At 43.9% G+C, this 13,510-nt stretch overlaps 1 protein-coding gene across 1 annotated transcript in view; it reads left to right on the forward strand.

Moving 5' to 3' along the window:
- The window catches only part of LOC139572810 (intermembrane lipid transfer protein VPS13B-like), a 920,449-nt gene that overhangs the window by 471,568 nt on the left and 435,371 nt on the right, over positions 1–13,510 (forward strand). Inside the window, exon 24 of the mRNA XM_071395592.1 lies at positions 1,170–1,390. Coding sequence (XP_071251693.1) covers positions 1,170–1,390 — 221 coding nt within the window. The remainder of the gene's footprint in view (positions 1–1,169; positions 1,391–13,510) is intronic.

The raw sequence follows: 13,510 nt of genomic DNA on the forward strand, positions 1-13,510 counted from the left end.
CCAGTTTAATGCCATCTTCTCTTCTCTGTTAGTTCCTACCAGGACGTATTATGGGCCATTTTAATGCCATCTTCTCTTCTCTGTTAGTTCCTACCAGGACGTATTATGGGACAGTTTAATGCCATCTTCTCTTCACTGTTAGTTCCTACCAGGACGTATTATGGGACAGTTTAATGCCATCTTCACTGTTAGTTCCTACCAGGACGTATTATGGGACAGTTTAATGCCATCTTCTCTTCACTGTTAGTTCCTGTCAACATCGGCTTCCTGTTGTCCTTCCTGAAGCCTCATCCTAAGTGTCAGCATCGGCTTCCTGTTGTCCTTCCTGAAGCCTCATCCTAAGTGTCACCATCGGCTTCCTGTTGTCCTTCCTGAAGCCTCATCCTAAGTGTCAGCATCGACTTCCTGTTGTCCTTCCTGAAGCCTCATCCTAAGTGTCAGCATCGACTTCCTGTTGTCCTTCCTGAAGCCTCATCCTAAGTGTCAGCATCGACTTCCTGTTGTCCTTCCCGAAGCCTCATCCTAAGTGTCAGCATCAACTTCCTGTTGTCCTTCCTGAAGCCTCATTCTAAGTGTCAGCATCGGCTTCCTGTTGTCCTTCCTGAAGCCCCATCCTAAGTGTCAGCATCGGCTTCCTGTTGTCCTTCCTGAAGCCTCATCCTAAGTGTCAGCATCGGCTTCCTGTTGTCCTTCCTGAAGTCTCATCCTAAGTGTCAGCATCGACTTCCTGTTGTCCTTCCTGAAGCCTCGTCCTAAGTGTCAACATCGGCTTCCTGTTGTCCTTCCTGAAGCCTCATCCTAAGTGTCACCATTGGCTTCCTGTTGTCCTTCCTGAAGCCTCATCCTAAGTGTCAGCATCGACTTCCTGTTGTCCTTCCTGAAGCCTCGTCCTAAGTGTCAACATCGGCTTCCTGTTGTCCTTCCTGAAGCCTAAGTGTCAGCATAGGCTTCCTGTTGTCCTTCCTGAAGCCTCATCCTAAGTGTCAGCATTGGCTTCCTGTTGTCCTTCCTGAAGCCTCGTCCTAAGTGTCAGCCTCGGCTTCCTGTTGTCCTTCCTGAAGCCTCATCCTAAGTGTCAGCATCGGCTTCCTGTTGTCCTTCCTGTCTCTCCTACATACCTACGCTATATGTATTGACCCTGTCTCTCTCCCTTCCCCTGTCCTGCCCAGGTGATGCCTTCCCGTGGACCATAACCCTGAGTCAGTTCAGTGTGTACACCCTGTTGGGTCAGCAGCGGTCTCTGAGTCTCCTGGAGCCCATGGGCTGTACCTCCACCCTGGCCGTCACCTCCCACAAGCTGCAAGCCGCAGGCCCCGACGGACGTCACGCCTTCATCGTCTGTCTGCACGTTGACCTGGAACCTCTGAACGTCAAGGTCTCTAACCCCCAGGTTAGTAAATACACACACACACTCTAACCCCCAGGTTAGTAAATACACACACACTCTAACCCCCAGGTTAGTAAATACACACACACTCTAACCCCCAGGTTAGTAAATACACACACACTCTAACCCCCAGGTTAGTAAATACATATACACACTCTAACCCCCAGGTTAGTAAATATAAACACACTCTAACCCCCAGGTTAGTAAATACATACACACTCTAACCCCCAGGTTAGTAAATACACACACACACTCTAACCCCCAGGTTAGTAAATACATACACACTCTAACCCCCAGGTTAGTAAATACACACACACACTCTAACCCCCAGGTTAGTAAATACACACACACACTCTAACCCCCAGGTTAGTAAATACACACACACTCTAACCCCCAGGTTAGTAAATACATACACACACTCTAACCCCCAGGTTAGTAAATACATACACACACTCTAACCCCCAGGTTAGTAAATACAAACACACTCTAACCCCCAGGTTAGTAAATACATACACACACTCTAACCCCCAGGTTAGTAAATACATACACACACTCTAACCCCCAGGTTAGTAAATACACACACACACTCTAACCCCCAGGTTAGTAAATACAAACACACTCTAACCCCCAGGTTAGTAAATACATACACACACTCTAACCCCCAGGTTAGTAAATACACACACACTCTAACCCCCAGGTTAGTAAATACATACACACACTCTAACCCCCAGGTTAGTAAATACACACACACTCTAACCCCCAGGTTAGTAAATACACACACACACTCTAACCCCCAGGTTAGTAAATACAAACACACTCTAACCCCCAGGTTAGTAAATACACACACACTCTAACCCCCAGGTTAGTAAATACAAACACACTCTAACCCCCAGGTTAGTAAATACACACACACTCTAACCCCCAGGTTAGTAAATACACACACACACTCTAACCCCCAGGTTAGTAAATACAAACACACTCTAACCCCCAGGTTAGTAAATACACACACACTCTAACCCCCAGGTTAGTAAATACACACACACACTCTAACCCCCAGGTTAGTAAATACACACACTCTCTAACCCCCAGGTTAGTAAATACACACACACACTCTAACCCCCAGGTTAGTAAATACATACACACACTAACCCCCAGGTTAGTAAATACATACACTCTCTAACCCCCAGGTTAGTAAATACATACACACTCTCTAACCCCCAGGTTAGTAAATACATACACACACTCTAACCCCCAGGTTAGTAAATACAAACACTCTCTAACGCCCAGGTTAGTAAATACAAACACTCTCTAACCCCCAGGTTAGTAAATACATACACACACTCTAACCCCCAGGTTAGTAAATACATACACACACTCTAACCCCCAGGTTAGTAAATACAAACACTCTCTAACCCCCAGGTTAGTAAATACAAACACTCTCTAACCCCCAGGTTAGTAAATACATACACACACTCTAACCCCCAGGTTAGTAAATACACACACACACTCTAACCCCCAGGTTAGTAAATACAAACACACTCTAACCCCCAGGTTAGTAAATACACACACACACTCTAACCCCCAGGTTAGTAAATACAAACACTCTAACCCCCAGGTTAGTAAATACACACACACACTCTAACCCCCAGGTTAGTAAATACAAACACTCTCTAACCCCCAGGTTAGTAAATACACACACACACTCTAACCCCCAGGTTAGTAAATACAAACACTCTCTAACCCCCAGGTTAGTAAATACACACACACACTCTAACCCCCAGGTTAGTAAATACACACACACACTCTAACCCCCAGGTTAGTAAATACATACACACACTCTAACCCCCAGGTTAGTAAATACAAACACTCTCTAACCCCCAGGTTAGTAAATACACACACACACTCTAACCCCCAGGTTAGTAAATACATACACACACTCTAACCCCCAGGTTAGTAAATACAAACACTCTCTAACCCCCAGGTTAGTAAATACACACACACTCTAACCCCCAGGTTAGTAAATACAAACACTCTCTAACCCCCAGGTTAGTAAATACAAACACTCTCTAACCCCCAGGTTAGTAAATACACACACTCTCTAACCCCCAGGTTAGTAAATACACACACTCTCTAACCCCCAGGTTAGTAAATACAAACACACACTCTAACCCCCAGGTTAGTAAATACAAACACACTCTCTAACCCCCAGGTTAGTAAATACACACACACACTCTAACCCCCAGGTTAGTAAATACACACACACTCTAACCCCCAGGTTAGTAAATACATACACACACTAACCCCCAGGTTAGTAAATACACACACTCTCTAACCCCCAGGTTAGTAAATACACACACACACTCTAACCCCCAGGTTAGTAAATACAAACACACACTCTAACCCCCAGGTTAGTAAATACACACACACTCTAACCCCCAGGTTAGTAAATACATACACACACTAACCCCCAGGTTAGTAAATACACACACTCTCTAACCCCCAGGTTAGTAAATACACACACTCTCTAACCCCCAGGTTAGTAAATACACACACTCTCTAACCCCCAGGTTAGTAAATACAAACACTCTCTAACCCCCAGGTTAGTAAATACACACACACTCTCTAACCCCCAGGTTAGTAAATACATACACACACTAACCCCCAGGTTAGTAAATACACACACTCTCTAACCCCCAGGTTAGTAAATACACACACTCTCTAACCCCCAGGTTAGTAAATACAAACACTCTCTAACCCCCAGGTTAGTAAATACACACACTCTCTAACCCCCAGGTTAGTAAATACATACACACACTAACCCCCAGGTTAGTAAATACACACACTCTCTAACCCCCAGGTTAGTAAATACACACACTCTCTAACCCCCAGGTTAGTAAATACAAACACTCTCTAACCCCCAGGTTAGTAAATACACACACTCTCTAACCCCCAGGTTAGTAAATACACACACACTCTAACCCCCAGGTTAGTAAATACAAACACTCTCTAACCCCCAGGTTAGTAAATACACACACTCTCTAACCCCCAGGTTAGTAAATACACACACACACTCTAACCCCCAGGTTAGTAAATACACACACACTCTCTAACCCCCAGGTTAGTAAATACATACACACACTAACCCCCAGGTTAGTAAATACACACACTCTCTAACCCCCAGGTTAGTAAATACACACACACTCTCTAACCCCCAGGTTAGTAAATACACACACTCTCTAACCCCCAGGTTAGTAAATACACACACTCTCTAACCCCCAGGTTAGTAAATACACACACACACTCTAACCCCCAGGTTAGTAAATACACACACTCTCTAACCCCCAGGTTAGTAAATACAAACACTCTAACCCCCAGGTTAGTAAATACACACACACACTCTAACCCCCAGGTTAGTAAATACAAACACTCTCTAACCCCCAGGTTAGTAAATACAAACACTCTCTAACCCCCAGGTTAGTAAATACAAACACTCTCTAACCCCCAGGTTAGTAAATACAAACACTCTCTAACCCCCAGGTTAGTAAATACACACACACTCTAACCCCCAGGTTAGTAAATACACACACACACTCTAACCCCCAGGTTAGTAAATACACACACACACTAACCCCCAGGTTAGTAAATACACACACTCTCTAACCCCCAGGTTAGTAAATACAAACACTCTAACCCCCAGGTTAGTAAATACACACACACACTCTAACCCCCAGGTTAGTAAATACACACACACTCTCTAACCCCCAGGTTAGTAAATACACACACACACTCTAACCCCCAGGTTAGTAAATACACACACACTCTAACCCCCAGGTTAGTAAATACAAACACACACTCTATCCCCCAGGTTAGTAAATACATACACACTCTAACCACCAGGTTAGTAAATACACACACACTCTAACCCCCAGGTTAGTAAATACAAACACACACTCTAACCCCCAGGTTAGTAAATACACACACACACTCTAACCCCCAGGTTAGTAAATACACACACACACTAACCCCCAGGTTAGTAAATACATACACACACTCTAACCCCCAGGTTAGTAAATACACACACACACTAACCCCCAGGTTAGTAAATACATACACACACTCTAACCCCCAGGTTAGTAAATACAAACACACACTCTAACCCCCAGGTTAGTAAATACACACACACTCTAACCCCCAGGTTAGTAAATACACACACACTCTAACCCCCAGGTTAGTAAATACATACACACACTCTAACCCCCAGGTTAGTAAATACAAACACACACTCTAACCCCCAGGTTAGTAAATACACACACACACTAACCCCCAGGTTAGTAAATACATACACACACTCTAACCCCCAGGTTAGTAAATACAAACACACACTCTAACCCCCAGGTTAGTAAATACACACACACTCTAACCCCCAGGTTAGTAAATACACACACACACTAACCCCCAGGTTAGTAAATACATACACACACACTAACCCCCAGGTTAGTAAATACATACACACTCTCTAACCCCCAGGTTAGTAAATACACACACACACTCCAGATTAATACTGGACCATAGAATAATATACAGATTAATACTGGACCATAGAATAATATACAGATTAATACTGGACCATATAATAATATACAGATTAATACAGATTAATACTGGACCATAGAATAATATACCTATTAATACAGATTAATACTGGACCATAGAATAATATACAGATTAATACAGATTAATACTGGACCATAGAATAATATACAGATTAATACAGATTAATATTGGACCATATAATAATATACAGGTTAATACTGGACCATAGAATAATATACAGATTAATACAGATTAATACTGGACCATAGAATAATATACAGATTAATACAGATTAATACTGGACCATAGAATAATATACAGATTAATACAGATTAATACTGGACCATAGAATAATATACAGATTAATACAGATTAATACTGGACCATAGAATAATATACATATTAATACTGGACCATATAATAATATACAGATTAATACATATTAATACTGGACCATATAATAATATACAGGTTAATACAGGACCATAGAATAATATACAGATTAATACTGGACCATATAATAATATACAGATTAATACTGGACCATAGAATAATATACAGATTAATACAGATTAATACTGGACCATAGAATAATATACCTATTAATACGGATTAATACTGGACCATAGAATAATATACAGATTAATTCAGATTAATACTGGACCATATAATAATATACAGGTTAATACTGTACCATATAATACTATACAGGTTAATACAGATTAATACTGTACCATAGAATACTATACAGGTTGATACAGATTAATACTGGACCATAGAATAATATACAGATTAATACTGGACCATATAATAATATACAGATTAATACTGGACCATATAATATATACATATTAATACAGATTAATACTGGACCATATAATAATATACAGATTATTACTGGACCATATAATAATATACAGATTAATACAGATTAATACTGGACCATATAATAATATACAGATTAATACTGGGCCATATAATAATATACAGATTAATACTGGGCCATATAGAACCTTAGAGAACGGTGTATTTTAGTAGAGAACCTTAGAGAACAGTGTATTTTAGTAGAGAACCTTAGAGAACAGTGTATTTTAGTAGAGAACCTTAGAGAACAGTGTATTTTAGTAGAGAACCTTAGAGAACAGTGTATTTTAGTAGAGAACCTTAGAGAACAGTGTATTTTAGTAGAGAACCTTAGAGAACAGTGTATTTTAGTAGATAACCTTAGAGAACAGTGTATTTTAGTAGAGAACCTTAGAACAGTGTATTTTAGTAGAGAACCTTAGAGAACAGTGTATTTTAGTAGAGCACCTTAGAGAACAGTGTATTTTAGTAGAGCACCTTAGAGAACAGTGTATTTTAGTAGAGAACCTTAGAGAACAGTGTATTTTAGTAGAGAACCTTAGAGAACCGTGTATTTTAGTAGAGAACCTTAGAGAACAGTGTGTTTTAGTAGAGAACCTTAGAGAACAGTGCATTTTAGTAGTGAACCTTAGAGAACAGTGTGTTTTAGTAGAGAACCTTAGAGAACAGTGCGTTTTAGTAGAGAACCTTAGAGAACGGTGTATTTTAGTAGAGAACCTTAGAGAACGGTGTATTTTAGTAGAGCACCTTAGAGAACGGTGTATTTTAGTAGAGAACCTTAGAGAACAGTGTATTTTAGTAGATAAGCTTAGAGAACAGTGTATTTTAAAATAAATCAAATCAAATCAATTTTATTAGTCACATACACATGGTTAGCAGATGTTAATGCGAGTGTAGCGAAATGCTTGTGCTTCTAGTTCCGACAATGCAGTAATAACAACAAGTAATCTAACCTAACAATTCCACACTACTACCTTATACACACACAAGTGTAAAGGGATAAAGAATATGTACATAAAGATATATGAATGAGTGATGGTACAGACGGCATAGGCAAGGTGCAGTAGATGGTATAGAGTACGGTATATACCTATGAGATGAGTACTGTAGGGTATGTAAACATAAAGTGGCATAGTTTAAAGTGGCTAGTGGTCCATGTATTACATAAGATGGCAAGATGCAGTAGATGATATAGAGTACAGTATATACATATACATAAGAGATGTGTAATGTAGGGTATGTAAACATTATATTAGGTGGCATTGTTTAAAGTGGCTGGTGGTACATTTTTACATAATTTCCATCAATTCCCATTTTTAAGGTGGCTGGAGCTGAGTCAGTTTGTTGGCAGCGGCCGCTAAATGTTAGTGGTGGCTGTTTAACAGTCTGATGGCCTTGAGATAGAAGCTGTTTTTCAGTCTCTCGGTCCCTGCTTGGATGCACCTGTACTGACCTCGCCTTCTGGATGATAGCGGAGTGAACAGGTAGTGGCTTGGGTGGTTGTTGTCCTTGATGATCTTTATGGCCTTCCTGTGACATCGGGTGGTGTAGGTGTCCTGGAGGGCAGGTAGTTTGCCCCGGGTGATGCGTTCTGCCGACCTCACTACCCTCTGGAGAGCCTTACGGTTGTGTGCGGACCATAGAGAACCTTAGAGAACAATGTATTTTAGTAGAGAACCTTAGAGAACAATGTATTTTAGTAGAGAACCTTAGAGAACAGTGAGGTGTCTTTTTACCTCTTTGGTTTAAGATGTGTCTCCATCTCTATGTCCTCTTCTCTTCTCTCCACTCTTCCCACTCAGCTGGTTCTTCCATCCATCTGCTTATCTCTCTCTCTCTCTCTCTCTCTCTCTCTCTCTCTCTCTCTCTCTCTCTCTCTCTCTCTCTCTCTCTCTCTCTCTCTCTCTCTCTCTCTCTCTCTCTCTCTCTCTCTCTCTCTCTCTCTCTCTCTCTCTCTCTCTCTCTCTCTCTCTCTCTCTCTCTCTCTCTCTCTCTCTCTCTGTCTCTGTCTCTGTCTCTCTCTCTCAATTCAATTTCAATTTAAGGGGCGTTATTGGCATGGGAAACATGTGTTAACATTGCCAAAGCAAGTGAGGTAGATATTATACAAAAGTGAAATAAACAATACAAATTAACAGTAAACATTACACATACAGAAGTTTCAAAACAATAAAGACATTACAAATGTCATATTATATATATGCAGTGTTGTAACAATGTACAAATGGTTAAAGCACACAAGTTAAAATAAATAAGCATAAATATGGGTTGTATTTACAATGGTGTTTGTTCTTCACTGGTTGCCCTTTTCTTGTGGCAACAGGTCACAAATCTTGCTGCTGTGATGGCACACTGTGGAATTTCACCTAGTAGATATGGGAGTTTATCAAAATTGGATTTGTTTTCAAATTCTTTGTGGATCTGTGTAATCTGAGGGAAATATGTCTCTCTAATATGGTCATACATTGGGCAGGAGGTTAGGAAGTGCAGCTCAGTTTCCACCTCATTTTGTGGGCAGTGTGCACATAGCCTGTCTTCTCTTGAGAGCCATGTCTGCCTACGGCGGCCTTTCTCAATAGCAAGGCTATGCTCACTGAGTCTGTACATAGTCAAAGCTTTCCTTAACTTTGGGTCAGTCACAGTGGTCAGGTATTCTGCCACTGTGTACTCTCTCTCTCTGTCTCTGTTTCTCTCTCTGTCTCTCTCTCTCTCTCTCTGTCTCTCTCCCTCTCCCTCGTCTCTCTCCCTCTCTCTCTGAACTCTTCCTGACGTGTCTTAACTGTTGAATGTGGCTTCAGATGCACATTCTAATGTACTGGAAGCAGGTGTGTGACCTTCTGTAGTGAGGTGACATATTTGTATGTGATCTCCACCTCTGCTCTCCCTTCATCTAACAGTCTGAAATGATCTGCTCATTTTCAACAGGAGTTTGTTTAAACTAATAACAATTAGGCCCCACCACAGCTCTTAGTGAAGTGTTGCCATGAATCAGAACCAAAGAGACCTCACACTGCTTAGAGAGACGAGGGAGGGGGAGAGGGAGGGAGGGGGAGAGAGAGAGAGATAGACAGGGGAGGGAGGGAGGGACGGACGGAAGGGGGGAGAGAGAGATATACATGGGAGGGAGGGAGGGAGGGAGAGAGGGGGGGGAGATAGACAAGGGAGGGAGGGAGGGGAGAAAGAGACAGACAGAGAGACAGACAGAGAGAGATACAGAGAGAGAGAGATGGAGGCAGAGAGAGAGAGACGAGGGAGGGAGGGAGAGAGAGAGAGAGAGACGAGGGAGACGGAGAGAGACGGAGAGAGAGACAAGGGTGAGGGGGACAGAGACAGAGAGAGATACAGAGAGAGAGAGAGAGGGAGAGAGAGAGGGAGAGACGAGGGAGAGGGAGAGAGACAGAGACGGAGAGAGACAGAGACAGAGATAGGGAGGGAGGGAGAGAGAGAGAGAGAGAGAGAGAAGGCCGTCTCTAATTAGACTGCTGTTAGGGTGCTGCAGTCTAGTCTGTCGGGAGTGGATGTAGAGATGGAGATATGCTGTACAGAAGCTGGGCCTGAGAGAGAGACCAAGTGCCCAGCAGACACAGAGAGGGAGGGTAGGAGAGAGAGGGGGAGGGAGGTAGGGTGGGTGGGAGACGGGGGAGGGAGGGAGGGATGGAGGGGGGGGGGGGGAGAAGAAGAGAGCCATCATGCCACTAGTGGAGAGAGAGAGAGAGAGTCTATAAATAACAGAGTCAAGAGAGTGATTGAAGTTGAGAGGGAGAGTGAGGGTGGGACGGGGGAGGGAGGGTGGGAGACGGGGCAGGGGGAGTGTAGAGAACAAGTGTTCAGCAGTTCCCGTCACAGAGAGGATGAGAGAGACCACCGGCTCTGTCGTGGGTTCCTGGCAGCAGCCTCACGTGTCATCAACCCCCAGAACACCCAAGGTGAACCCTCCAACCCTCCTCGTGTCTCACTACCCATCAGCCTCTTTGAGCAGCTCCAGGGTTTGATCTCTGGGACTGTAGTAGAAAGGAAAGCCCCCCCCCCCCCCCTCCTCTTGTTTGAGACACATGTTGTGGTGCTGCTGCCTGTTGAGTTATAGCTGCAGTGAACAGAACAGAGAACAGCCGTGTGAAGAGGCCTGGATTAAAGTGATCTGCCTGAGGGGAGGGGAGGGGAGGGGAGGGGAGGGAGAGGGGAGGGGAGGAGGGGAGAGGAGGGGAGAGGAGAGGAGAGGAGAGGAGAGGAGAGGAGAGGAGAGGAGAGGAGAGGAGGGGAGAGGAGAGGAGAGGAGGAGAGGGAGGAGAGGAGAGGAGAGGAGGAGAGGGGAGGAGAGGAGGGGAGGGGAGGGGAGAGGAGGGGAGGGGAGAGGAGAGGAGGGGAGGGGAGGGGAGAGGAGAGGAGGGGAGGAGGAGGAGGAGAGGAGGGGAGGGGAGAGGAGGGGAGGGAGGGAAGAGGAGAGGAGGGGAGGGGAGAGGAGGGGAGAGGAGAGGAGGGGAGAGGAGAGGAGAGGAGGGGAGAGGAGAGGAGGGAGGGAAGAGGAGGGGAGAGGAGAGGAGGAGAGGAGGGGAGGGGAGAGGAGAGGAGAGGAGAGGGAGGGAGAGAGGGGAGGAGAGGAGGGGAGAGGAGAGGAGGGGAGGGGAGGGGAGAGGAGAGGAGAGGAGGGGAGGGGAGAGGAGGGAGGGAAGAGGAGGGGAGAGGAGGGGAGGGGAGAGGAGGGGAGGGAGGGAAGAGGAGGGGAGAGGAGGGGAGGGGAGAGGAGGGGAGAGGAGAGGAGAGGAGAGGAGGGGAGGGGAGAGGAGAGGAGAGGAGAGGAGGGGAGAGGAGAGGAGAGGAGGGAAGAGGAGGGGAGAGGAGAGGAGGGAGGGAAGAGGAGAGGAGGGGAGGGGAGGGAGGGAAGAGGAGGGGAGAGGAGGGGAGGGGAGAGGAGAGGAGGGGAGGGGAGAGGAGAGGAGAGGAGGGGAGAGGAGAGGAGAGGAGGGAGGGAAGAGGAGAGGAGAGGAGAGGAGGGGAGGGAGAGGGGAGAGGAGAGGAGAGGAGGGAAGAGGAGAGGAGAGGAGAGGAGAGGAGGGGAGAGGAGAGGAGAGGAGAGGAGAGGAGAGGAGAGGAGAGGAGAGGAGAGGAGGGGAGGGGAGAGGAGAGGAGGGGAGGGGAGAGGAGGAGAGGAGGGGAGAGGAGAGGAGAGGAGGGGAGAGGAGAGGAGGGAAGAGGAGAGGCGGGGCAGGGCGAGGAGAGGAGAGGAGAGGAGAGGAGAGGGGAGGGGAGAGAGATGTCACGTATGATCTACATCAGATAATTGCTTCCCAAATGGCACTCTTATTCCCTTTGTAGTGTACTACTATTCCCTTTATAGTGTACTACTATTCCCTTTATAGTGTACTGCTATTCCCTTTATAGTGTACTACTATTCCCTTTATAGTGTACTACTATTCCCTTTATAGTGTACTACTATTCCCTTTATAGTGTACTACTATTCCCTTTATAGTGTACTACTATTCCCTTTATAGTGTACTACTATTCCCTTTATAGTGTACTGCTATTCCCTTTATAGTGTACTACTATTCCCTTTATAGTGTACTACTATTCCCTTTATAGTGTACTACTATTCCCTTTATAGTGTACTACCAATCCCCTTTATAGTGTACTGCTATTCCCTTTATAGTGTACTACTATTCCCTTTATAGTGTACTACTATTCCCTTTATAGTGTACTGCTATTCCCTTTGTAGTGTACTACTATTCCCTTTATAGTGTAATGCTATTCCCTTTATAGTTTACTACTATTCCCTTTATAGTGTACTGCTATTCCCTTTATAGTGTAATGCTATTCCCTTTATAGTGTACTGCTATTCCCTTTATAGTGTACTGCTATTCCCTTTATAGTGTACTACTATTCCCTTTATAGTGTACTGCTATTCCCTTTATAGTGTACTGCTATTCCCTTTATAGTGTACTGCTATTCCCTTTATAGTGTATTGCTATTCCCTTTATAGTGTACTACTATTCCCTTTATAGTGTACTGCTATTCCCTTTATAGTGTAATGCTATTCCCTTTATAGTGTACTGCTATTCCCTTTATAGTGTACTGCTATTCCCTTTATAGTGTACTACTATTCCCTTTATAGTGTACTGCTATTCCCTTTATAGTGTACTGCTATTCCCTTTATAGTGTACTGCTATTCCCTTTATAGTGTACTGCTATTCCCTTTATAGTGTATTGCTATTCCCTTTATAGTGTACTACTATTCCCTTTATAGTGTACTGCTATTCCCTTTATAGTGTACTACTATTCCCTTTATAGTGTACTGCTATTCCTTTTATAGTGTCATGCTATACCCTTTATAGTGTACTACTATTCCCTTTATAGTGTACTACTATTCCCTTTATAGTGTACTGCTATTCCCTTTATAGTGTACTGCTATTCCCTTTATAGTGTACTACTATTCCCTTTATAGTGTACTACTATTCCCTTTATAGTGTACTGCTATTCCCTTTATAGTGTAATGCTATTCCCTTTATAGTGTACTGCTATTCCCTTTATAGTGCACTACTATTCCCTTTATAGTGTACTGCTATTCCCTTTATAGTGTACTACTATTCCCTTTATAGTGTACTACTATTCCCTTTATAGTGTACTGCTATTCCCTTTATAGTGTAATGCTATTCCCTTTATAGTGTACTGCTA

The sequence above is a fragment of the Salvelinus alpinus genome, chromosome 4 (genome assembly GCF_045679555.1).
Source record: "Salvelinus alpinus chromosome 4, SLU_Salpinus.1, whole genome shotgun sequence".
Lineage (NCBI taxonomy): Eukaryota > Metazoa > Chordata > Actinopteri > Salmoniformes > Salmonidae > Salvelinus > Salvelinus alpinus.